The following is a 25,545-nucleotide window of genomic DNA, read 5'->3' on the forward strand; positions in this document are numbered from 1 at the left end:
CAGGGACTTGGGAACAGGGGAGTGCTGTGAAAGTCTGAGTGAAATCAGGCTTGTTCTAAGCATTCCACCACAATGTTGGAGCTGAACTTGTTGGCCAAATAAAGTTGAGATTTTAATACTATCCTGTGTCTTTAACTCTAAATGTCAAACCCAGAGCTCATTTTATAATCAGCCAGTTTCCTAATCCCCCAGCTGGAATTCTGCAAGAGACTCAGAGGTCTGAATGTGGGGGAAGGAGTCCTGCAGCTGACTTGGTGATCGGGATAAAATCCCTAAACCTCCTTTTCCCTGTCCTTACAAGAGTGATATTGACCCTCCACTTGAAACATGCAGTGCTGTACAGGAGCCAAGTACTTAGGCCTTGCTGAATCATTGCCATGATGTGCAATGCAAGAAGTTGGTGAGAGTAGCATTGAGTCAATCATTTATTAAAGGGATCCATAAAATAAACTTCTGCAATACCACACCAGCTTGCCTTCAACTGTCCAGCCAGACATTGTGATGGTCTTAGACCCAAACATGCTTGGCCCAAAGGCTCAAGCCTTGTCCCCTTCCAGACCAGTGTTGGGCCAATACCATATACTTGGAAGCCAGAGTCCACTTTGTTCACCTGCCCCACAGCAGTTGATGCCACCTGGCTGTTGGAAGTGAAATGTCTGGACTGCCATAGGTCTGAATGGGAGCAACTAGGGAAAATCTCCCTTGTTCCTGAGAGCAGCCTCTGGGTGCAGTTGGAATACAAATAGTATTCCAGCCATTTTATGCCAGGATCTCTAATACCCTGCCTAAACCTGCCTGCACTTGTGTGGTAACTGCCTAACAAGACACAACCTGTGTTGCCAGCAGGTGAGCATGGATGTGGATGCTTGAGGTACTGATCAATCCCAAATGCCCCGGCTGAAAGCACTGTTCTAGAGCAGTGGAAATGATGGGACATCATTATCCTCAGAGTTAATCCCAGGAACCTGCATTCAGAGAACTTGGTGTTTGTTGCTATGCTGCTCAGGGTCACATGATCCCACTGAGTCTCCCTGCTATTACCAAGCTAGCTACTGACCACTAGAAATATTCTTGTAAACAAATATTCTGGGTCACAGGAGGGAGGAGGGTCATGCCACATCCTCCAGCTGCCTTCCCTTCCATGTGGGTGTAGAGAACTGGTGCCTCCAGCAACTAGGGGATGGGGACAGAGCCTCACGCTGAGTTGTGATCATAACTCCCTAGTTTCTCAGTCACTCCATGTGCACAGGCATTCACCAAGCAAAAGCCACCACACTCAGTAGTAAGGAGGCCACCGGATTCGTCTGTAAGGTGGGTCCTTCTACCTGAGCCACAAGGCCTGCGTGGGGCGCTTTGCTTTGCTGGTTGAGCTGTTAGGTGGAGGACTTCAGTCTCCAAGGCGATTTTCTTTAAGCATGTAACATGTGAAAGTGCTACAACTTCCAAAGTAGATGTGTGCTGGGGTGTTCCCCAAGCTTTCCCCATCTGCTGCTTGGGCTCCATCCTGCACAGGGAACCAGAGGAAGTCCTATTACCACTCGGCTACCCCACTATTTACCAGGCAGCACCTGTGCCCAGCGGGAAGCTGGCCACTGATACCTGTTCCCTTTGTGGAAGCAGCTGCTTTGCACGTTCTGGCGGGGCGGGGGAAAGAGTCTTAAGATGGTTACTTTGCAAAGGCTTTTTGGCTGGTTACCTCCTCCAGAAAATCCTGTTTTGTGGGTGGGTATGTGGCCTGAGCCCTTTACACCTGGGTTTGTCTGACACAAACAAAGCTGAGCTCTTTAGTGGTTGCCCTCTGAGCACAGGCATGAGCCTGGGCAACTGATCCAGTGGTGTGAGCTGCCTCTCCCCAAATCTGTGATCCGAGGGGATTGCTCCTAAGCCTGAGTCTCTGCCCTAAAGAGCCTAGAGTCTGTCTAACAAATGGGGGTGGGTCTGGGGGAAGCAAGGAAGTAAATAGTGTGAGTGATTCTCAGCTGAGCACTAGCAGTGATGACCATTTGCTGCCTGCCCAGCTGTTGAGTTCACAGGAGTTGCTGCATGGCTGACTTCGTGCTGGCAGCTCCCAAAGGAACATCATGTTTTTGTCGGCCCTTGCCCTCTGGCAAGGCTCTCCAGCCAGTACAGGGCATGGGTAACCCCTGGGCATTGAAATTAACAGAACGAACACTTTCAGCATAGCTGAAGCATTCACCCTTGCAATGGGAGGGGACTGGGAGAGCAGATGTTGCTGGAACCCCTCTGCTGCTCTAGTCACCGTAACTAGGGCTGTGTCTGTTGTGGATTGTGATTTTCCCATGACCTCAGGGACTTCTGCAGCAGCCAGTGTGGCTGATCCCAGGGCCACCCAAGCAGCTGGCCTTAGGGACAGCCACACCAGCTGCTGCATGGATGGCCCCTGACAGCAGGCCCAGGGTGGCGTGAGCAGCCATGGTTTGTGGCACCAGGTGGCTGGCCAGAGCAGTCACTGGTGCTGCTGGGCCCCTGAGCAGCATGCCCTCCCCACCCACCCCCCCGATTTAGTCACAGGTATAAGTCATGGACAGTAATTTTTGTTTATTGCCAGTGACCTGTTCTTGACTTTTACTAAAAATACCCATGAGTAAACCATAGCCTTTGACATAATTGATCTGTGAGGATCCTCACCCAGCAGATGGTCCAGTTCAGCCCTTTGACCGGTGCTGGGGGAGCAGAGAACGCAGCAGGTGCCTGCAGTAGGTATTCCTGGAGTCTCTGAAGCTCTGCTCTGGGCGCTATTCTCCTGCCTGGCCCTGCGAGCAGCCTGGGCCAGCAGTTCCTGGGGCGAGCTGACCTCCAAGAGGTGCTGCTCTGCTGCTGGGCTTCTGCTTCCAGGACCAGCGCTCATGCCCACTGTATGGGATCTACAGCTCTGACGCTCAAGCCCAAGCACAGCCATGAACTGCAGCAGTGCAGCTCCAGCCTTGCAGGAGTGGGGATCGGCCACAGGCACCGGCGAGGGAATGACCTCAGCACTAACTTGGCTTCTGTGGCTTCGACGCATCACTGTTTCACGCCTCTGCAGGCTGCTGCATGCATCAGTCTCTGGCTTCCCAGGCCTGTTCCTAATGGACTCTTGCCTTTTCTTTTGGTAGTCCTGGTTTCCATGCCACAGGGAGCCTGCAGCGGGGCCAGGTACCGGGGCTGCAGGTGCATAGGCAGCAGACAGCTTGACCCTTTAGATGGGCTCGTCAACAAGTAGGCTGTAAGATGAGACGCTAACTTGTGCCAAAAGTGGGAGGCTGGAGGGCAGGGCAGCTCTATTACAGCACCTCATGGCAAATAGCATGAGCTGGATGTCCCCAAAATAGCCAGCAGGAGGCTATATAACGGGGGCTGCTGGGGGAGCCCTTCAGCCCTGAGCAGGGAGTCTGGCACCGAGCTCGGCGGGGACTGGGAGCACCCAGCTTCCTCGCTGCTCTAGAGGGTGGCTGCTTGCGGCTGCCAGGAGAGGCCCCTGCAGAACTAGCGGCTCCGGCACACTTTGGTCGAAGGAGGAAGTGACCAGAACAGGGGAGAAGAGTGCGCAGTGCTCTGACACAGAGTGGGGGGGTCCGTGCTGCCTCCCGCATCTGCTCACCCAGGCTGTCACAGTCTCACTGTGTCTCTGCCCTTGTGCTGTCTCACCGGCTTCACAAGGTGCCCACCAGTATGAAATATTATGACCCGGCCTCACTGCCGCAGTACCGCGGGTGCTCCCAGCGCCCCAAGCCTGCACGGACGGTGCGCTTCCCCAATGACATTGTCTTCCAGGACAACATCAGACTGGGGGACCTGGAGCAGGTGGGCAGGTTTATCCGAGCCAGGAAGGTCACCTTGAGCACCCTCTACCCCTCCGGTGAGTAACACCTGCAGTGCTGGCAGAGCTAATGGGTGGGCAGCAGCAGGGGGTTCCCGGGTGGGGGAGCCTGCCCCCTGCAGGGGATGTGCCAGGCACAGTCTTACCCCATGCAGAGCAGGGCGTTAGACTTTCATCCCATTGTAATTAAGTCACAGGGGCTGGTGGTGGTGGAGGAGGTCTTGCTCCCATTCCCTGTCTAGCATCAATAGGAGCCAAGTGTTTCAATCCCTCTGGGAGGAGCTAGCCCAGTGCCAGACGCCAGGCTGATGGGCACCCAGTAGTGTGGGAATGCATGACCCCAGCAGACATGGACAGAGCCAGCCCTTCAGTGCAGAACGGTTAAAGCCCAGGACCTTGCCTCTTGATGTGCACAGCACCATGTACGGTGACTACAAAGTGCGAATGGCCAGAGTCAGGGAGGGGAACGGCAATGGAGAGGCCCAAAGAAGTAGCATGAGCTGGTGGCTAGAGCACTGGACTAGGAGCCAGGACTCCTGGGTTCCCAACTCTGGGAAGGGAATGGGGCCTTATGGTTAGAGGAGGTGCAGGAGGAGCCAGGACTCCTCGGTTCGGTTACCAGCTCTGCTGCTGACTCACTGAGTGACTTTCCCCGTACTCTGCTGCCTGCATGTAGGGCTGGGGCTAGTCCGAGGAATAGTTGATGTGGGCAGGGACGGTGTGACGGCCTGTGTCATTATTACCCGGTTGCCGCTTGTGGGTCTGCCTCAGCCTCTGTCAGAAAAGGCCCTGGAGACCCTCTCTAAAATAGCCTGGCTTGGGCGCCAGGCTCCCACCCAGCCACACAGATTACTTCATCCCTGGCTCTGAACTGTGCGCCCACACCCAGCGGTGGGGGACTCAGGGCCGAGGCCTGGAGGAGACATGCAGGCTATTAGTGGCCGAGCTCGGGGGTGGGTTGGCACGTCACTGACCAACCCCTCCCCCCCCAGCTCTCCCTGCCTGGCTCAGTGGAGCGGGGGGCTACAGAGCCTGAGCCACTCAAGGAGCCATTTACCGCAGTAAGGGGAAAATATGACCTGATGCCAGCTCCTTTCTGGGGTGGGGGGAAGGGAGCTGGGCGTTTCCAAGCTGGGGCCCTTTCCCCTCCCTGCCCTCCACTGTCTCCTCCCAAAGCTCCTGCTGCCTCATGTCCCAGCACCCAAGGGGCAGAGCCCTGGTGTGGACAGGTCCCTCTGCTCCCCATGGCCAGGCAGGTCAGGCCCTGCAGCTGATGAGTCCCCTCTCTAGGCATGGCAGCCCTCCATGAAGCCGTGCTCTCCGGGAACCTCGACTGTGTCAAACTGCTGGTGCGATACGGCGCGGATATACACCAGAAGGATGAGAATGGCTGGACCCCCCTGCATGTGGCCTGCAGCGATGGCCACACCCACATAGCCAGGTCAGCACCCACCAGTCACCATGTGCTTGGCTTAGCCCTGCTGACAGTTACCTGGCCAGCCTGGGCTCCTGGAGTGGGGGGGCAGGGTGTGCTGGCTTGGGGCTCTGGGAGTGGGGGGGGGCAGGGTGTGTTGACTTGGGTCTCTGGGAGTGGGGGGGCAGGGTGCGCTGGCCTGGGGCTCCAGGAGGAGAGGGGGCAGGGTGTGCTGGCCTGGGGCTCCAGGAAGAGAGGGGAGGCAGGGTGTGCTGACTTGGGGCTCTGGGAGGAGGGGGGGGCAGGGTGTGTTGACTTGGGTCTCTGGGAGTCGGGGGGCAGGGTGCGCTGGCCTGGTTCTCCAGGAGCAGGGGGGGCAGGATGTGCTGACTTGGGTCTCCGGGAGTGGGGGGGCAGGGTGCGCTGGCCTGGTTCTCCAGGAGGAGGGGGAGCAGGGTGTGCTGGCCTGGGGCTCCAAGAGGAGAGGGGGGGCAGGGTGTGCTGACTTGGGGCTCTGGGAGGAGGGGGGCAGGGTGTGTTGACTTGGGTCTCCGGGAGTGTGGGGGCAGGGTGTGCTGGCCTGGGTCTCCAGGAGGAGAGGGGAGGCAGGGTGCGCTGGCCTGGGGCTCTGGGAGGAGGGGGGCAGGACGTGCTGCTTGGGGCTCTGGGGAGGCAGGATGCTGGTCTGGGTCTCCGGGAGATGGTGGGCAGGGTGTTGGCATGGGGCTGTGGAGGAGGAGCCTGCCCTACACCCTGTGTATCTAGGGTTGCCAACTCTGACTGAAGCTATTCTGGGAGATTTTTTTCCCAACATGACGTAATGTTAATTTCTTAAAATCTCCTGGGTTACTCTCAGTAGTCACCGGGAGATCGATGCCAGTTCCAGGAGACTCCAGGCCAATCCTGAAGGGTTGGCAACCCTATGTGTACCTGGTAGTTGCCAAGGCCTAGTGTTTCCTGCTGAGGCCTGGACCCCGTATGCTGCAGGAACTGGGGCTGCCTACAGGGAGTGGTGTTGGCAGCACGTCTGCTCTCCCCTGCTGGGCTGCCTTGCCCACCCGCCAGCATAGGTGCTGGAATTGGGTGCTGCCGTGTCCCCTGGCTTGCAGTGGATTCCATTATACACAGGTTTGCAGTTTGGGTCAGAGGCTCTCAGGCTCCCCCGGTACACATTGTTCCAGCCCCCCTGCCCGCCAGTGCAGCCCCTTCCCTCTGTCTCCTGCAGGTACCTCATCTCTTTAGGGGCCAGGCTTGATGCCACCAGTGACGAAGGGGAGAAGCCATCTGACCTCATTGACGCTGACTCCAAGGACCTTGTGGAGCTCTTTAAAGCTGCCAGGATGGACTGAGGAGTCTTTTCCTGGCGTGGGGCTCCTGTCGCTCGGCCTCTCCAGCAGCGGAGGTGGGGCAGTGTGGGCGTCAGTCCTGGGGGCTGCTGATCAGGGCAGTTGGGACGTCTAGGGAAAGCAGAGAGTTTTGCTGTAACGTGTGCGTAGGAGAGCCTAGAGACAGAGAGAGTTCACCCAATAACTGTACTGCAGGACCCCCGGATCGCCAGGTGCACCATGGGGAGAAACTGACCCTTCTCCACTGCTCTCAGCTCCACCGCAGAGCCAGTGTCCATCTTCAGCTAAAACTGGATTGGCCAAAAGGGCAGTGGCTGGACGCACTGGTTCTGGCTGGCGCTGGTGTGTGGTCACTGAAGCAGCGGGGGTGAGCTGGCACTGGGTGGGCTCTGCTGTGTGGAAGGGGTGTGCTGTAGGGCCCAGCTGGCGCTGTCTCCCTGGAAGCATTAAAGCTGTTTCTTTGAGCTGCAGCTCCTCAGAATAACCCTTGTCCATCCAGGGGCAGGAGAGAGAAGGTTAGCCCAGCTCTCAAGGGGGCATGTGATGCTGTACAGATTAGATATCTTGTCATAATGTCAGTGTTAAAAGACCTATTTTGGATTGAGCTTATAGCTTTGCTTTTCTACCATAGCGTCCAATGGGTTGACCTGGTGGCCAGGTTCTTTTTGTTACTTTGAAAATACTTTTTACTTTTTCAATAAACTGATTTCTGGACAGCCTGGTGCTGCCACCATTGTTTTGTTTCTGAGATGTAGGGGGTAACTCTTCTTGCCCAACAGCACAGTTGTCCCAAAATCACCTCTCCCAACCTGCTTCAGGATCCCTATTAGGCAGAAGCAACCATGACATGGGAGCCACATGCTCAATTAAAAGAAAGAACCAAGAATCAACAAACTCATTGCAGCTGTCAAGGAAAAATAGTGTGTCCGACATGTGACGGCAGAGCTTGGACTCAAGCCCCAGTCGTTTCCAGGTTCTCCTACCTAGGCTGTTCCCCATCATGGGCACTCATGGTCCACCTAGCCAGGGCTTGCTGGAGAGGGGTTACTCTAATGGCTGCTCTGGGGAGAGGGAGCGGGTATAACACAGCAGCACTTGTGCATGTCACCACACCCGGAACCCTTGCATTGGGCCCTGTGCACCAGTACAAATCAAGCAGATCCACTTGCAGACCAAACGGCAAGCCCTGGGAACCCCCATCCTCAGCAAAGGGCTTGCAGGGCAGCCCCCCTCACTCAGCTCTGGCATGGGCACTGCTGGGTGGCTCCACTATTATTCCTCCCCTGTGGGCATCAGAGAAGGACAGGGCTGAGAGCTGGGGGCTGAATGAGGAGAGAGTGGCTTGGCATGGACCTGAGCAGCTGGTGAACGGAGCCTGGTCAGTAGGTGGGGGCCTTTGAGGGAGGGGCCTTTGACAAGGGGCAGGGCTAAATCAGGTTGAACGGGGAGGTTAAAAAACCCAGCTCCCAGGTGAGCAGAGGAGCAGCAAAGGGAGGGAGTTTAGAGCAGCATTCCTGCCAGTTCCTGCACCAAGCAGAGAGCCTTGACAGTGAGAGAGCACCAGGCAGAGTGAGCTGCCCAGGTAAGGAGAGTTTGGCTGGAGTAAGAGTTCAGCAGCAGGGCAGGAGACCAAGGCACTATAACCTGCCACAAAAAGCTCCCTATAAAAGAAATATACCCGGGGGGGGAGGAGGGAGGATACATCTCACAAATGTCCTCTAAGCTTAGCCCAATAACTCTCAATAAATAACACCCCAAACCTGCTAGCGTGAAACTAACTCCATGCTTGAAGAGTGAGAGTATAGCAGTGGGAATACACTACTGACTGCCTGACGAGGATGGGGACAGCGATTGTGAAATGCTCAGGGAGATGAGGGAAACTACAAAGGAAGAAAACTCAGTAATAATGTGGGATTACAACTAGTCTAATATTGACTTGGTATGTGCCACCTCAGGAAAGGATGCAGAGATAACACTTCTAGACACCATATATGACAGCCTTTGGAGCAGTATGTGCTGGAACCACAAGGAGAGAGGTAATTCTTGATTTAGTCCTAAGTGGAGCGCAGGCTCTGGTCCAAGCGGTGAAGATAGCTGGACTGCTCAGTAAGAGTGACCATAATATAATTAAATTTAACATCCCGGGTAGGCAGAAAACTGCCAAAGGAAACCCACCACAGTAGCATTTAACTTCAAAAAGAGGAACTACACAAAGATGAGGGAGCTACTTAAATGGAAGTTAAAAGGAACAGTCACAAGGGTGAAATGCCTGCATATTGCCAGGAGATCTTTTAAAAACATCATAACAGAGGCTCAAACAAAATGTATACCCCAAATAAAAGAAAAAAAGTAAGAAGACCAACAAAACGCCACCAGGGCTAAACAACAGAGTAAAAGAGGCAGTTAGAGGCAAAAAAAAAAAAAAAGCATCCTTTTAAAACTGGACGTCAAACCCTAGTGAGGAAAATAGAAAGGAGCATGAACTCTGGCAAATCACGTGCAGAAGTATAAATGGGCAGGCCCTGAACGAAGCTGAAGAGAAACTAGCAAAAGACTTAAAAACGAACAGCAACAACTGTTTCAAGCACATCAGAAGCAGGAAGCTGCCAGTCAGGGGGGCACCTGGTGAATGAGGCACTAAAGGAGCACTCCAGGCAGGCAAGGCCATTGCAGAGAAGCTAAATGAATCCTTTGCATCAGTCTTCACTGCAGAGGATGTGAGGGAGACTCCCACACCTGAGCCATTCTTTTTATAGGTGACAAATCTGAGGAACTGTCCCAGATTGAGGAGTCAATAGCGGAGGTTTTGGAACAAACTGATAAATAAAAGAGTCACCGGAAGCAGATGGCATTCACCCAAGAGTTCGGACAAAATGCAGATACGAAATTGCAGAACTAACTGTGGTATGTAACCTACTGCTTAAATCAATCTCAGTACTAGATGACTAGAGGATAGCTAATGTAATGCCAATTTAAAAAAAAAAAAAAAAAGTCTCCAGAGGCAATCCTGGCAGTTACAGGCCGGTAACCCCAACTTCAGTACCAGGCTAACTGGCTGGAACTATAGTAAAGAACAGAATGATCAGATTCACAGATGAACATGATACACTGGGGAAAAGTCAACATGGCTTATGTTCCAGGAAAGCCTGCCTCGCCAATCTATTAGAATTCTCGGAGGGGTCAATAAACATATGGACAAGAGTGATCCAGGCAGCATACTGTATTTGGGCTTTCAGAAAGCCTTTGACAAGGGCCCTCACCAAAGGCTCTTCAGCAAAGTAAGCAGTCACGGGATAAGGGGGAAGGTCCTCTCGTGGATCAGAATCGCTTAAAAAATAGGAAATAAAGCGTAAGAAAAAAAGACCAGATTTCACAAGGGAGAGCGGTAAATAGCGGGGTCCCGTAAGGATCTGTACTGGACCCAGCGCTGTTCAACGTATTCATAAATGATCTGGAAAAAGGAGTAAACAGTGAGGTGGCAAAGTTTGCAGATGATACAAAAATCACTTAAGATAGTCAAGTCCAAAGCTGACTGCAAAGAGTTACAAAGGGATCTCGCTAATTTGGGTGACTGGACAACAAATATGGCAGATGAAATTCAATGCGGATAAATGCAAAGTAATGCACATTGGAAAATATAATCCCAACTATACATACAAAATGATGGTCCTCTGAAAACATCCACTCAATGTGCAGCAGCAATCAAAAAAGCGAACATTAGGAAAGGGATAGATAATAAAACAGAAAATATCATAATGCCACTATATAAATCCATGGTATGCCCCTATCTTGAATACTGCGTGCAGTTCTGGTCTCCCGATCTCAAAATAGATATATTAGAATTGGAAAAGGTACAGAAAAGGGCAACAAAAATGATTAGGGGTATGGAACGGCTTCCGTATGAGGAGAGATTAGTAAAACTGGGACTTTTCAGCTTGGAAAAGAGATGGCTAAGGGGAGATATGAGTGAGGTCTATAAAATCATGGTGGGGAGAAAGTGAATAGGAAAATGTTATTTAATCCTTTCACATAAAACAAGAACCAGGAGTCACCCAATGAAATTAACAGGCAGCTTTATAATGAACAGAAGGAAGTATTCCTCCACACAACGCAGCCAACCCATGGAACTCATTGCCAGGGCATGTTGTGAAGGCCAAAGTATAACTGGGTTCAAACTAGATAAGTTCACGGAGGACAGGTCCATCAATGGCTATTAGCCAAGATGGTCAGGGATGCAACCTCATGCTCTGGGTGTCCCTAAAGCTCCAAGTCCCAGATGTTGGGAAATGAGTGACAGGAGGGATCACTAGATAGATGCCCTGTTCTGTTCATTCTCTCTGGGGCACCTGGCATTGGCCACTGTCAGCAGACAGGATACTGGGCTGGATGGACCTTTGTCTGACCCAGTGTGGCCATTCTTACATTATGTCTCTTTGACCAGCACAGGGGGTCGGTGCTGGAGGTGGCGGGGGGCTCTTTGCTCAGCAGAGGGGGGCCAGCATTCAGGGAGGTGGCAGGAGGGCTCTTGGCCCAATGGGGGGTGTCTCTTTGCCTGACAGGGGTGTTGGCACTGGGAGGGGGGTCGGGGCCTCTTGGCCTGGCAGCGGGGGTAGCCCTGGGAGGACTTGTCAGGGGAGTGGCTCGTTGCTCTGTGGAGGGAGGCCAGAGCTGCAAAAGTGTTGGGGGGTGGCTCTGGGCCCAGCAGGGGGGGGGTCGGCACTGGAAAGGGGGGGCATTGAGATGGGCTCTTTGCCCAGCACGGGAGGTCAGCTCTGGGGGGCTGTCGGGGGGGCTCTTTCCTTGGGGAGGATTGGTGCCACAGGGCTGTCGGGGGGCTCTGGGCCCAGGGGAGAGGGCGGTGCTGGGGGGCTATTGGGGGGGCTCTGGGCCCCGGCAGAGGTGGATACTGGGGGACCGTCGGGGGGACTCTGGGCCCAGGGGAGAGGGCGGTGCTGGGGGGCTATTGGGGGGGCTCTGGGCCCCGGCAGAGGTGGATACTGGGGGACCGTCGGGGGGACTCTGGGCCCAGGGGAGAGGGCGGTGCTGGGCGGCTATTGGGGGGACTCTGGGCCCAGGAGGGATGGGCGCTGGGGGACCGTCGGGGGGGCTCTGGGCCCGGCGCTGGGGGGCCGTCGGGGAGCCGCACCTCCCCCACGCCGCGCGGCGCCTGCGCGGGCCGGGCTCTGCGCTCACTTCCGTCCCGGCCTGGCAGCGGCGAGAGGAGCCGGGAGCGGCCCCGGCCCAGGTGAGCGGAGCCGCGCGGCGCCCAGACCCCCCGCCCAGGGGCCTCCCGAGCGCCGCGTCTCCATGGGAACGGGCCGCCGAGCCTGGCGCCCCGAGTGACCCCCGGGCCCGGGGAGCAGCACGACAGCCCCCCCGCCTCCTGGCAGCGCCCCGGCCCCCCCGGGCCATGCACTGACCCCCCCGCCTCCTGTCTCTGACCCCCGGCCCCCCCGGCCATGCACTGACCCCCCCCGCCTCCAGTCTCTGACCCCCGGCCCCCCCGGGCCATGCACTGACCTCCCTGCCTCCTGTCTCTGACCCCCGCCCCCCCGGGCCATGCACTGACCTCCCTGCCTCCTGTCTCTGACCCCCCGACCCCTCTGGGCCATGCACTGACCCCCCCGCTTCCTGGCACCACCCCCGGCCCCCCCGGGCCATGCACTGACCCCCCCGCCTCCTGTCTCTGACCCCCGGCCCCCCCGGCCATGCACTGACCTCCCTGCCTCCTGGCACCGCCCCCGGCCCCCCCCGGGCCATGCACTGACCCCCCCCGCCTCCTGTCTCTGACCCCCGCCCCCCCGGGCCATGCACTGACCCCCCCGCCTCCTGTCTCTGACCCCCGGCCCCCCCGGCCATGCACTGACCCCCCCCGCCTCCAGTCTCTGACCCCCGGCCCCCCCGGCCATGCACTGACCCCCCCCGCCTCCAGTCTCTGACCCCCGCCCCCCCGGGCCATGCACTGACCCCCCCGCCTCCTGTCTCTGACCCCCCGACCCCTCTGGGCCATGCACTGACCCCCCCGCTTCCTGGCACCACCCCCGGCCCCCCCGGACCATGCACTGACCCCGCCCCCCGCCTTCTGTCTCTGACCCCCGGGCGCCCCCCCCCGGCCATGCAGTGACCCCCCCGCCTCCTGTCTCTGACCCCCGGGCGCCCCCCCAGCCATGCAGTGACCCCCCCCCGCCTCCTGTCTCTGACCCCCGATATCTCCGGGCCATGCACTGACCCCCCAGTCTCCTGTCTCTGACCCCCGATATCCCCGGGCCATGCACTGACACACGCACACACCTGATACCTCCAGGCCATGTACTGACACCCCTACAGATACCCCCTTGGGTCCTGGCACTAACAGCGCCTCCCGTGCTATCCCCCCTCAGCAGTGATGCCCCCCATGATAACTGCCCCCCCCAGGTCAGCCTCCCATGCCCTAGCGGTGACAGCCCCCCAAGATACACCCCATGTACCAGCCCCCTGGAGCCCCAGGCAGTGACTGACTGCTCCCTGTGCTGGCCCCTGGGGCCCTGGCAGCAACAGTCCGCTATGATAATCTCCCCACGCACCGCCCTTCCCAGGCCCGTGGCAGTGACAGCCCCCAGGCCCCCTGTGCCAGCCCCCCTGGGCTCCTAGCACTGACAGCCCCCCTATGATAACCCTCCCCCCATGCCAGCCACCCTGAGCCTCTGGTAGTGACAGCCTCTCGTCAATTGGCCTGTGCTGAGCACTCTTGCCTGGATCCTGGGGAAGGGTGGGCCACAAATGCAGGGCCCTCATGGGGTTAGGAGTGCCCCTTCATAGAGCCATGTGTCCCCACTCTTCCTGCAACAGGCTGCTGTGTGCCGGGGACGTTGCCATGGCAATGGGTCTGACACATCTGTGCATATCTGCCTACATCCAGCAGGAAGAAATCTCCTTTAATCCTAAAATAGCAGGCACCTCCCCTGCCCCCGCACCCCCACCTCTACCCCCACCTGCCTACAGCTTCTTGGCTACAGCTGAGGAGGGCGCAGGACGAGTGACAACAGCAACACTGGTACCCCCACCCCCAGAGGTGTTACAGCTCTCAGCCCCTCTGCCTCTAATCATAGAGCCTATCTTCAAAAATACCCTGGGGAGAGCCCGGGTTGGGGATGTGCGTGCTGGGAGTAATGCCAGCCAGACCTGGTTCACGGGCGCCTCTGTGTGCAGCTCTGCAGCAATCCCCACCCCTTCCCACAGACCCAATGCAGCCAGAAGTTTTGTTCTGCCGCTTCTCCCCATTTCCTAGTGCATTGGCCAGGATGGTTTTAAATGTCCCAAGCAATGGCCATCCCCCCAGCAGCTTGCGGGGTCTTGGAGCCAGGAAGCTGATCCAGCTCTTCAGCCTAACATTTCCTTTGTTTGTTCTCCTTGGCAGACTTCAGCATCACCCTGGATGTGTCTCCCCTCTCTTTCAGGGTGACACCAAGTTTGCTGCCGTTTTGCACCTGAAGGCCTGCTGCATGCACAGTATCTGTGCCTGGAGAACTGTCAGTCAAGGGCTGAGTTTTTTACCAATATAGTTATACCAGTATAAGCCATAGTGTGGATGCAGTTACACTGGGGCAGAGATGTCTTGTCCGGCTATAGCTTGTTCCCTTTGCTGTGTGGGAATAGCTATCCTGGTTATAAGCACTTTTATACCAGTATAACTATGCCCACATTAGGGAAGTTGTACAACTTCATCTGTACTGGCATTGCCCTGATCACTGATGGCATTGAGCCCCCTGGAATTGCCAACAATGGGGTTAAAGTAGTAAGACCCGCATCTGAAATCCTTCTCATTCACTTCTTGAGGAGCGCTGCAGCAGCTGGGGTCAGAATGCAGCCACCCAGACCTAAGCTAAGGAGCTGGCTCCCTGGGTCTCTCTGTGACCTCTCTAGGCTTTGATGCAATGCTCTTAGCTGCAGTATGTGAGCACATTAAGCCCCAGCTGGGGGTGACTGCATAGAGAAGGTGCTGGCAGTCTAGAGACACTGTGGCTCCCACACACACTTAGCTCCGTTTCACTTTGTTTCAGCATCCATCTCCTATCTGCCAAGGTCTGCGCTGACAAAGGCAGGACTAGAGAGGTCTGAGTAAGGAGGCAGCCATGACCAGGTGAGACACTTTCACACATAGCAGAGAGCCTGTGGATGAGGGCAGGGCAGGGGGCAGGGGCATGGAGTCCCTTTGCGGGGAATGCCATGGGGCTAGGCAGGGCGTGAACAGTAATGGCTTCACTTTTCCTGAGCTCGGAGCCATGCTGCTGGTTTCAGGGTTGGGGAGGTGCGAGCTTGCATGGCTGCTTGCGCCAGGGCCGTTGCTGCAGGATTTCCTGCACTCCCTCTCTGAGGTTCATTCCAGAGCTTTGCACTTCTCCCCATCTGCCCATGGGCTCTCATCAGGATTTGTGCTTTGGTTTCAGCTCCCCTGTCTCCAGGGTCGTTTACAATGGCAAGAGGAACAGCAGCCCTCGCTCCCCAAGCAACAGCAGTGAGATTTTCACCCCTGCTCACGAGGAGAATGTGCGCTTCATTTACGAAGGTGGGTGAGTGATCCAGGATCTGCAACTCCCCCAGTCCATGTTTTCTCCCCAGGCTCCCTTCCTCTCTGGTGCCACTTGCTTTTCAGCCTTGGAATTCCACAAGGGGCTTCCTGCCATGGTGCCTCATCAGAGCAGCGGGCAAGAAGCAGTCAGAGAACGGTGTGGCCGCTGCTTCCTCCCCGAGCTGAGGAGTGTGGAGCTTTACTCATCCCATCGCGTGCTCCTGAGCTGTTCTCTCTGCGTTGATAGCCTAGGGCCCGTTAGTTTCCATTCCCTATGGAGTGGTGGTGAGGAGAGAGATGCGACTACTTAATATGCCTTGCAATGATAATCTACGTTGCTGTGTGACTCTGCTACCCACCAATTGCTATGGCAGAACCACGACACTGGAATGAGCCCAGAGCAGGCACTGGATGGTGGCCTCTGCTATATGGCAGGCATGACTTTGCTCATTCACAGGCTCTCAACAGACATCTCAGTCTCTCAGCCAGAAGAGTGAGGCCTTACTGCGAACATGAAGCAAATCAAACCAGGCCCAGGTAAAACTCCCTTGTGGGACAGTCCCTGTCTCAGCAGCCGTTGGGCTGTCTCATGTCTCCTGAGCCTGCTGAGCTGAGGAAACCCCTGTCAGACAAGGAGAGAGGAATCAAACTGATTTCGAACTGACCAAGTTAAGAGGACCCAGTGTGTGTGGAAGCCCCTTCCATAGCCTGGCTGAGGCTGGAACAACCCTTAGGAGACTCTTCTAAGGGCTTCTCATCCCCTGCCAGTGTCTGGGATGGTGTTTCCAACAACAGCCCATTGCCCAGCAGCAACGCCCTCTGACTGAATGAAGCCATTGCTGGAAACAGGCAGTCTTTGTGTTGCTGAGTCCCCTGGGATCATGTGGTGCTATGGAGGGGAGGCAAGGCCTGGTAGAATAGGATTTTCACATGCGTGGTGCTTATCTCTGGAGTGCCTTTGGCCCTGGCCATTTCTGGAGAATTTAGTCCTTCAATTAAAAAGTAAAATGAAGCTTCGATCCCTGAGGTTTGCAAAGAAACTCTTTGAATGTAACTGTGCTGTGTCTGTCTGTGAGCTGCCACCTATAGGGAGCTGCTGGCGAGTGGCCTCCGGAGTGGGGTGCAGTCTGGCTGGGGGGAGGTTCCAGCCTGCAAGTGCATACGTGCCATTTAAAGCGGGAGCCTGGGTGACTGTTCATGGGGTACTTAGCACCCAGGCCAGACACATGCCAGGTCCCCCGTGCTCTTGCAGGTATCTGCCTTCCCCATCCTCCTAGTGCAGTCTTTCCTCTTTACCAAGCCCACAGTGGAGACACTTTCATGTATGTGATCCCACTGTGAAGTTGGAGGGAGACACATTGGACTGTGGAGCAGGGTGATAAGGAAATGGGGACTGGGAAGGTGGGGTTGGACCTCATTCTGATGGACAAAGAATTGTTACTTGGTGACCTAAAAATTACCAGTAGCCTAGAGTACCAGTGATCATGATCTCATTACATTTATGTTGTGCAAACAGAACATGGCACCAAACACTAATATATATACACTGGACCCTCACTAGAACACCGGGTTCAGGATTCATGCGTGTTACCGCGTTACCATGGATCCCGATTTAAATATTTAAATTTGGGATCCATTGCCATGACCGTGCTGTATGCGAATCCGCACTATAGTGACACACACTTTAGCGAGTGTCCGCTATATTTAGAACTTTAAAAGAGTTCATTTTCCAAAGCTAAAAGCAATTGTTGCCATAACTGTCTGGGAACATTAAATTTAAAGTATGAAGTGTCAGTGGAAACTGGGACTTGTTCAAGGATATCCTATTGGATGTCCAAAAAGCCATGATTCCACAGACACGAAAAAAGTTATGCTGGTCAAGAAGCCAGTCTGGTTAAAAGGAGTTGTGGAAGAGGCAATAAAACAAAATTTATATATCAAGAATGGAAGTAAATAGCAATTTATAGAAGTTAAAAAATGTGGATGATTGGTAAGAGAAACCAAAGGAATCAATGAAATATCAATGGGCAATAGAGTTAAAGATAAGGCATTTTTAAAACATAGTCAGAACAAGAAATACCCCATGACGGATAATAAAATTGTAAATAGAGATGCAGAAATGTTCAATAGATATCTCTGTACAGTATTTGGAATGCAGGAGGATGTATAGTGTAGTCAAATATAGTAAAAATCTTAAAATCAATCAAACTGTACTATAGAATCTCTATGGGTAGAAATTCCATGCTTCAATAATAAGATTATAGCTGTAGGAATATACTACCAACCACCTGACCAGGATGGTGACCGAGATTGTGAAATGTTATGGGAGATTAGAGAGGCTACAAAAACAGAAAACCCAATAATTATGGGGTATTTCAACTATGCCCATATTGACTGGATACGTGTCACCTCAGGACAGGATGCAGAGATAAAATTTCTAGACACCATTAATGGCTGATTCTTGGAGCAGCTAGTCCTGGAACCCAGAAAGGGAGAAGCAATTCTTGATTTAGTCCTAAATGGTGCACAGGATCTGGTCCAATAGGTGAATATTGCTGAACTGCTTGGTAATGGTGACCATAATGTAATTACATTTAACGTCCTTGTAAGGGGAAAAATAAAGAAATTCACCACATTTAACTTCAAAAAGAGGAACTCCACAAAAATGAGTAAGAGATTTAGATGAAAGTTAAAAAGAACAGTCAAAAGGGTGAAATGCCTGCAAATTATAGGGAGAGTAGTTAAGAACACCATAATAGAGACTTAAACAAAATGTATACCCCCAAATTAAAAAAAAATAAACCAGTAAGAGGACCAAACAAATCCACCATGGCTGAACAACAGAGTATAAGAGGTGGTTAGAGACAAAAAGGCATCCTTTTAAAAATTGGAAGTCCTATCCTAGTGAGGAATATAGAAGGGGGATAAACTCTGTCAGATCAAGTGTAAAAGTATAATTGGGCACAAAAAAATTGAGGACCAATTAGCAAAAGCAACATTTTTTTAAAATACATCAGAAGCAGGAAGCCTGCCAAACAAAAAGTGGGGCAACTGGATGATTGAGGTGCTAATGGAATACATGAGGAAGAAAAGGCCATTATGGAAAAGCTAAATTAATTATTTGCATCGGTCTTCACTACAGAGGGTATGAGGGAGATTGCCACACCTGAACTGTTCTTTTTAGGTGACAAATCTGAGGAACTGTCCCAGATTGAGTTGTCATTAGAGGAAGTTTTGGAACAAATTGATAAACTAAACAGTAATAAATCACCAGGACCAGATGGTATCACCCAAGAGTTCAGAAGGAACTCAAATGTGAAATTGCAGAACTACTAACTGTGGTATATAACCTATCATTTAAATCAGCTTCTGTACCAGATGGCTGGAAGATAGCTAATATAATGCCATTTTTAAAAAAAGGTTTTAGAGGCAATCCTGGCAATTACAGGCCAGTAAGCCTATCAGTACCAGGCAAGTTGGTTGAAACTATAATAAAGAACAGAATTATCAGACACATAGGTTAACACAATTTGTTGTGAAAGAATCGATGCAGCTTTTGTAAAGGGACATCATGCCTCACCAGTCTATTAGAAGTCTTTGAGGGAGTCAACAAACATGTGGACAAGGGTGATCCAGTGGATATACTTGGACTTTCAGAAAGCCTTTGAGAAAGTCCCTCACCAAAGGCTCTTAAGCAAACGAAGCAGTTATAGAATAAGAGGAAAGGTCCTCTCGTGGATTAGTAACTGGTTAAAAGATGCGAAACAAAGAGTAGGAATAAATGGTCAGTTTTCAAAATGGAGAGAGGTAAATAGCAGTGCCCCTAGGAGTCTGTACTGGGACAAGTGCTGTTCAACAGATTCATAAATGATCTGGAAAAAGGGGTAAACATTGAGGTGGCAAAGTTTGCAGACAATACAAAATTACTCAAGCTAGTTAAATCCAAAACTGACTGTGAAGAGTTACAAAAGGATCTCACAAAACTGGGTGACTGGGCAACAAAATGTCAGATGAACTTCAGCATCGGTAAATGAAAAGAAATGCACATTGGAACACATAATCCCAACTACACATTCAAAATGGTGGGGTCTGAATTAGCTGTCATCGTGGATAGTTCTGAAAGCATCTGCTCAATGTTCAGCAGCAGGCAAAAAAGCTAACAAGGTTAGGAACCATTAGCAAAGGGATAACTAATACAACAGAAAATATTATAATGCCACTATATAAACCCATGGTACCCCCCACCCCATCTGAATACTGTGTGGGGTTCTGGTTGTCCCCATCTCAAAATAATATATTAGAATTGGAAAAAGAAAAGGGCAACAAAAATGATTAGGGGGTATGGAAGAGCTTCCACATGAGGAAAGATTTAAAAGGCTGGCAGTTCATCTTAGAAAAGAGATGACTAAAGGGGGATATGATCGAGGTCTCTAAAATCAGGAATGGTGTGGAGAAAGTGATTAAGGAAGTGTGATTTACTCATCCAAATAACACAAAAACCAGGGGTTACCCAATTAAATTAATAGGCAGCAGGTTTAAAACAAACATAACGAAGTACTTCTTCACATTGTGCATAGTGCCTTGAGTGCAGGGGACTAGACTAGATGACCTCTCGAGGTCCCTTCCAGTTCTATGATTTCTATACCGCAGTCAACCTGGGGAACTCATTGCCATGGGATGTTGTGAAGGCCAAAAGTGTAACTGGATTCAAAAAAGAATTAGATAAGTTCATGGAGGATAGATCCATCCATGGCTATTAGCCAACATGGTCAGGGGCGCAACACCATGCTCTGAGTGTCCTTAGACCCCTGACTGCCAGAAGCTGGGACTGGATGACAGAGATGGATGACTTGATAAATTTCCCCCTTCTGTTCATTCCCTCTGAAGTATCTGTACCAGCCACTGCTGGAAGACAGGATACTGGGCTAGCTGGACCATTGGTCTTACCCAATATGGCTGTTCTTATATGTCCAGCTAATATGATGTGGATGGAATAGAAAGTTTACTATCTGTAACAAGACAGGAGAGTGTGAGGCAGCATCTGCTAAAATTAAACATTTTCATATCAGCATGCCCAGATAACTTACAGAAGTCTTAAAGGAACTGCTGAGGATCTTGCTGAACCACTAATATTAATATTTAACAAATCTTGGAAAACTGGGAAATTCCAAAGGACAGAAGGACTGCAAATGTAAACTTTAAAAGGATAAAAGGGATGACCCAGCAAGATTTAGACTGGGAGCCTGACACTGATCCTGGGTAAAATAATGGAATGTTTAGTTCAGGACTCAGTCAACAAAGAATATAATTAATGTGAAGGCAAGTTTTGTCAAACAAACATGTTGTCTTTTGACAGGATTAGAGGTGTGGTTGATAAAGGCAACTGTGTTGATATAGTAAACTTAGATTTTTCCAAGGCATTTCACTTGGTACCACATACAATTTTGATTAAAAAACTTGCATTATATAGAACTAACAGGACATACACGTTCAATGGATTAAAAACTGTCTCACTGACAGATCTCAAAGTGGTTATTAATGGGTGATATCGATGAGTGAGGTAATTTCTAATGGATTTTCCCCAGTATTCCATGATTTATTGAAAATCAACATTAATGGTCCAGCAAGTTCCTTAGACAGCTCTTTTAAAACTCTTGGATGCAAGTTGTCTGGACCTGCTGATTTAAAAATGTCCAACTTTAGTAGCTTTTGTTTAACATCCACAGTTGGAATAGAAAGTGTTTCTTCATCATCATCATATGATATGACTGCATCATGTGGCTTTTTCCCAAATACACAACAGAAATATTATTCTTCTGTTTCTGAATATTTATTGACAATTCTGCCATTTCCATTGAGTAATGTACCAGTACCATTGTTTGGATTCGATTTAATGGCCTGTGACATACAGGAGCTCAGACTAGATGATCTAATGGTCTCTTCTGGCCTTAAACTCTGTGAAACGGTGAAGTTACCTGGTGTGTGCAGGGGAATGGGGTTCTTGAGGGCTGGGATGAGAGTGTGGGAGCAGCTGGAGGGAGCCCTAGGCATGTCCTGTAGCAGGCACAGCACCCTCCCTTCCCTCTCTCGCTGTGCTCCTTCCCCAGCCTGGCAGTGTGTGGAGCGAGACCTTCGCAACCAGATGTCGGGCAGTGAGAGGGGCCTGGTGGAAGAGTATGTGGAGAAGATACCAAACCCCAGCCTAAAGGGTGAGTTTGCCTGGGGGGTCTTTGGCCCATCCTGGGGAACAAGTGCCAACGGTGCTGAAGTAAGTGGAGCAGAGCACGGGCTGCTGAGAGGGGAGGAACCCCCTCGGGACACCAGTGTCTCATCCTAACTGAATGTACAGCTCTGGCCACTCCATCCAGCTACAAGAGGGTGAATGAGGGTGACCAGATTGGGAGCCTGCAAGCCAGTGGGACAAACGGCATTTCATGATGAGGGGCAGAGGAGACCTGTGGCTCTTGAGCCTCGACTCCTGAAGAGTGTGTGTTGGCGTGGCAGGTGCTGGCAACACTGGTCTTGTGCAGGGGTGATGCAGTGCTGAGTCCTGAGGGGGGTTGGGTGATGCTGGCAGTGCTGAGTCCCCAGGTGAGGAGGGGTTGTGATGCTGGCAGTGCTGAGCCCAGCCCCCGTACTGAGTTCTCCTCCCTTCCTCCTCACAGCATTTAAACCTGTTGACTTGAGCGATCTGAAGAGGAGAAACACACAGGATGCTAAGAAATCCTAAGGCAGGTTCTGCCTGCTGATTGGCTGGTGTCCTGAGGTCCTCAAGCAAATTTAATTTGAAGATTTTGTGTTGATTTCCTCCTCCGGTCTGTGTTCTGCCCGTGGAAGAGCTGGGCGCTTTGGGGCTGGCTCTGAAGCTGCCCAAGTTTGAACTCCATTGCGGATGCCTAGAGCATGTTGTACTGGATTTCTGCCCCTTCCCTGTAGCCTCGTCTCGGGCTGCCTTTCTCTACCATGTGTTGGGCCCACAAAGTCAGCTTACTCTTCCTCCCAGCTCTGTCCTCAGTCGGCCCTGGGCTGCTCTTTGGCTGCCGAGTGGTTGGTGTGGTCCCTGGGGCTCTGGTGCTAGGGAGGACAGAGCTGAGTGGCTGTATTTGGGCCACTGGAGGCCAAGCCTTGTTCGCCCCTTCCCCCAGGTATCGAGGAGCAGCTCTTGCTGCAGACAGGCTGAGAGGAGAAGGTGGGGCGTGTTCAGAGGCTGGAGGAGGAGCATGCATTGTTGGTCCCTGCTGTGTGCCCCATGCCCATGGCTGCTCAGTGCCAGTGGGCTTGCAGGCCTTCCCCACAGCCGTGCTGCTGGGCACGCGACCCTTCCCCCTCCCCTTGCTTGTCAAGTGGGTGAGGTTAGTTCGCAGCTGAGCCCCTAGCACTTGGTTGCTAACAGCTTCTGGGTTTGTGGGACTCTAAGATATTGTCCATATTAAAGAGCTGACTGGCTCTCTTCCCCATAACTGGGCTGAGGCAGGTCCCATGGCTTGGAGGGCAGAGCTGCTTCCTGCCAGGCCTTGCCCCGCTGGAGCTAAAAGGGGTGCACCCTTGGCCCTGAGCCCCAGAGACCAAGGTGCATTTACAGCTGGAGCCGTGGATTATTCTCCGCTCCTTGCTAGGTGCCCTGACAGCTCCTTCCAGGCAGGAAGGGTGGGGTGGAGCAGCACTTGCTGAGGGAGGCTTGGCTGTGGGAAGTTGTTTCTATCTGCGTCCTTGCCTGGACGACATCTCCCAACTTTAGTACTAGAGGGATTCCCCAGCCCTCCTGCCCCCTTCCTGTCCCCCTCCCTCCAGCTGTCTGGGCCCTCTGTGCAGTAACCCCCTTCCTGGCCAGGCCTGTTCTGTGTGGTGGGCCTGGAAGGGAGGTAGTTACACAGCCCCTAGTGGAGCCCAGCTCACTTCCTAAACATCCCTTAGCGAGGGCAGTTTATAGTAGGCTGCTGCTGCAGTGCCAGGCTGAATGCCCCCTCCCCACCCCTGGGCTTGGAAAGCACTTTGGGAGATGGCCCTCTTGGGACCCTAGTACCTGACAAGGCTCGGGGGGTCTCAGCATGGCCCCACTCTGAGTGGTTCTGCCATCACTATTGCCCTGTGAAGCACAACCCCACCAGTCAAGCAGCTGTCACCAGCACTGCAGGAGCATTGTGGTCCCAGAGACCAGCATCCTGTCCCTGCAGTGCTGCGGGAGCAGCCCCCTGCCTGGGCGCTCGCAGGGAGGGGAGCTGCCAAGTGCTCTGCCCAGCACAGATGGTGGCAGGCACTGGCAGCCAGCCACTGCAGAGCTAAGAGCGGTGCAGGCAGGATTTGTGGTCACTGTTATCTTCCCTTTGTTGTTAAGTCAATGACCTATGTTGTTCTTTCGCTCTGTCTGTCACTTGAGGAGTGTTGTAAATAAAAGCTGGTTAGTCCTTTTGAGCTTGTCTCTGTGCACATCTGTCCATTGCTCCCAGGCTGCTCCATGGCTGGCTCTGCTGGATACGGGGGCTGATTTACCACCCATGCTCCCACTTCTGTTCAGCCACTGGTCTGCTGGCCAGTACATGCAGAGCTGGGGAATGGCTGAGAGGACACCCTGACCCAGGGGAATGGCGGGATGGGCCTTGCATTACTGGTGGCAGCTCTGTGGAGGCATGCTGAACTGCCCCATGGAGGCCCAGCTAAGGAGCAAGGAGACACCTCACAACAGGGCTGCAGCCAGGCACGCTGCCTTGTCCCTCTCCAGATTCCACATCAGTTTGCTCTCAACCCTCGAGCTGTGTCCGTGCCCATTGGTCGTAGCTGGACACCGCTCAGACAGAGGTCGAGCTGTGCACGCACACAGCTCTTGTGCACTCAGATGCTTTTCCAATGACTCTTCCTAGTTTTCCCCGTTTTGATGTTTCAAGTCTCTCCATTATCTGTTTGGGCTGCAGTTCTGAAAGGAGCGTCAGGGCCCAGGTCTCTGGGGTGGAAGTGGGTGCAGCCCCAGCCACTGCAGGATCTTTTGGCAGCTCAGCCAGCCCAGAGGCAGGGGTGAAAGCTGATGCAAAGGGAGGCCGTGGACAGCTTTAATGTTGCTGTCAGCCGGAAACCACAGCTGCAGCTCCTCCAATCACACAATGTGTAGCAAATGCAGCCCCTCTTTCCCGCACTCCCACACTCCAGGCTGCGGCTATGCACCAATTGCATAGAGCACCTCTGAGTTGGGAGGTGCTGTATTAATTTAGATGGAATCAATGGGCCCAGAGTCAAAGCTGTTAACATGACCCTGAAGATGTTCAAAATTAAACTGTGTTAAACAAGGTTGTTGACAGGTTTCAGAGTAGCAGCCGTGTTAGTCTGTATCCGCAAAAAGAAAAGGAGTACTTGTGGCACCTTAGAGACTAACAAATTTATTAGAGCATAAGCTTTCGTGACAGCTCTACATAAGCTTTACAGCTCACTTCATCGGATGCATACAGTGGAAAATATAGTGGGGAGATTTTATATACACAGAGAACATGAAACAATGGGTGTTACCATACAGACTGTAAGAAGGTTGTGTTCTTTTCCATCCTCCTGGTTGAAGACAAGGGCCCAGGCGGGGGGGACACATCCTGAAGATGAATGCATGGCCACAGAGATGGTGTCTGTGGGAGGGCTTTGGCTTCCTCCACTCTAGGATGCTGTTCCAGGAAGAAGGCCTGCTGGGAAGAGTTGGGGGCCACCTGACCGAGAAGGGGAAGAGCATCTTCATGAACCAGCTCACTAACCTAGTGAGGAGGGCTTTAAACTAGGTTCAAAGGGGACAGGTGACAAGATTTTTTATGATCTCTTTTACCCAAATTGCCTTCCACCTTCAGCTTGACCGCCAATTCCTTCCTCTTACATAAGAACAATCACATTGAATCAGACCAAAGGTCTATCTAGCCCAGTATCCTGTCTTCCAACAGTGGCCAATGCCAGGTGCCCCAGAGGGAATGAACAGAACAGATAATCATCAAGTGATCCATTCCCTGTGACCCATTCCCAGCTTCTGGCAAACAGAGGCTAGGGACACCATCCCTGCCCATCCTGCTAATAGCCATGGATGGACCTATCCTCTCTGAACTTATCTAGTTCTTTTTTGAATCCTTTTATATTCTTGGCCTTCATAACATGCTCTGGCAAGGAGTTCCACAGGTTTCCTGTGTGTTGTGTGAAGAAATACTTCCTTTTGTTTGTTTTAAACCTGCTGACTATTAATTTCTTTTGGTGTCCCCTAGTTCTTGTGTTATGAGAAGGAGTAAATAATACTTCCGTATTTACTTTCTTCACACCAGCCATGATTTTATAGACCTCTAGCATATCTCACCCCGCCCACCTTAGTTGTCTCTTTTCCAAGCTGAAAAATCAATTTGTAAGAACCTATAGGATAACAGGGTTATAAGAAATAGCCAGCATGATTCTGTAAAGAACAAAT

General features: G+C 52.5%; 2 protein-coding genes across 3 annotated transcripts; both read left to right on the forward strand.

Annotated features, from left to right (window-relative positions):
* The first annotated feature begins 3,672 nt into the window (after positions 1-3,672).
* PPP1R27 (protein phosphatase 1 regulatory subunit 27) lies at positions 3,673-6,583 on the forward strand. Its single transcript, XM_074971697.1, has 3 exons — positions 3,673-3,859; positions 5,111-5,261; positions 6,460-6,583. The coding sequence occupies exons 1-3, from the start codon at positions 3,673-3,675 to the stop codon at positions 6,581-6,583; spliced, it is 462 nt and encodes a 153-aa protein (XP_074827798.1).
* A 5,131-nt stretch (positions 6,584-11,714) lies between these two features.
* MCRIP1 (MAPK regulated corepressor interacting protein 1) lies at positions 11,715-23,527 on the forward strand. Of its 2 annotated transcripts, XM_074970665.1 has the most exons (6): positions 11,780-11,825; positions 13,977-14,088; positions 14,620-14,699; positions 15,007-15,125; positions 21,236-21,337; positions 21,794-23,527. In XM_074970665.1, exons 3-6 carry the CDS (start codon positions 14,692-14,694, stop codon positions 21,856-21,858), a joined length of 294 nt encoding a protein of 97 aa, XP_074826766.1. In that variant the 5' UTR covers positions 11,780-11,825; positions 13,977-14,088; positions 14,620-14,691; the 3' UTR covers positions 21,859-23,527. The 2 variants fall into 2 exon arrangements, with proteins under 2 accessions (XP_074826765.1, XP_074826766.1); XM_074970664.1 differs by lacking the exon at positions 13,977-14,088 and having other exon boundaries at positions 11,715-11,825.
* Positions 23,528-25,545: the final 2,018 nt, after the last annotated feature.

The sequence above is a fragment of the Natator depressus genome, chromosome 14 (genome assembly GCF_965152275.1).
Source record: "Natator depressus isolate rNatDep1 chromosome 14, rNatDep2.hap1, whole genome shotgun sequence".
In the NCBI taxonomy this organism is placed as follows: domain Eukaryota; kingdom Metazoa; phylum Chordata; order Testudines; family Cheloniidae; genus Natator; species Natator depressus.

What these genes read in the sequence shown, in the direction of transcription:
- PPP1R27 (XM_074971697.1), top strand. Translation starts at nt 3,673, where the DNA reads ATGAAATATTATGACCCGGCCTCACTGCCGCAGTACCGCGGGTGCTCC. An exon ending in GAGCACCCTCTACCCCTCCG is followed by an intron (nt 3,860 to 5,110) that starts GTGAGTAACACC and finishes TCCCCTCTCTAG; the next exon opens with GCATGGCAGCCCTCCATGAA. An exon ending in GGCCACACCCACATAGCCAG is followed by an intron (nt 5,262 to 6,459) that starts GTCAGCACCCAC and finishes TGTCTCCTGCAG; the next exon opens with GTACCTCATCTCTTTAGGGG.
- MCRIP1 (XM_074970664.1), top strand. An exon ending in TGTGCGCTTCATTTACGAAG is followed by an intron (nt 15,126 to 21,235) that starts GTGGGTGAGTGA and finishes CTCCTTCCCCAG; the next exon opens with CCTGGCAGTGTGTGGAGCGA. An exon ending in ACCAAACCCCAGCCTAAAGG is followed by an intron (nt 21,338 to 21,793) that starts GTGAGTTTGCCT and finishes TCCTCCTCACAG; the next exon opens with CATTTAAACCTGTTGACTTG.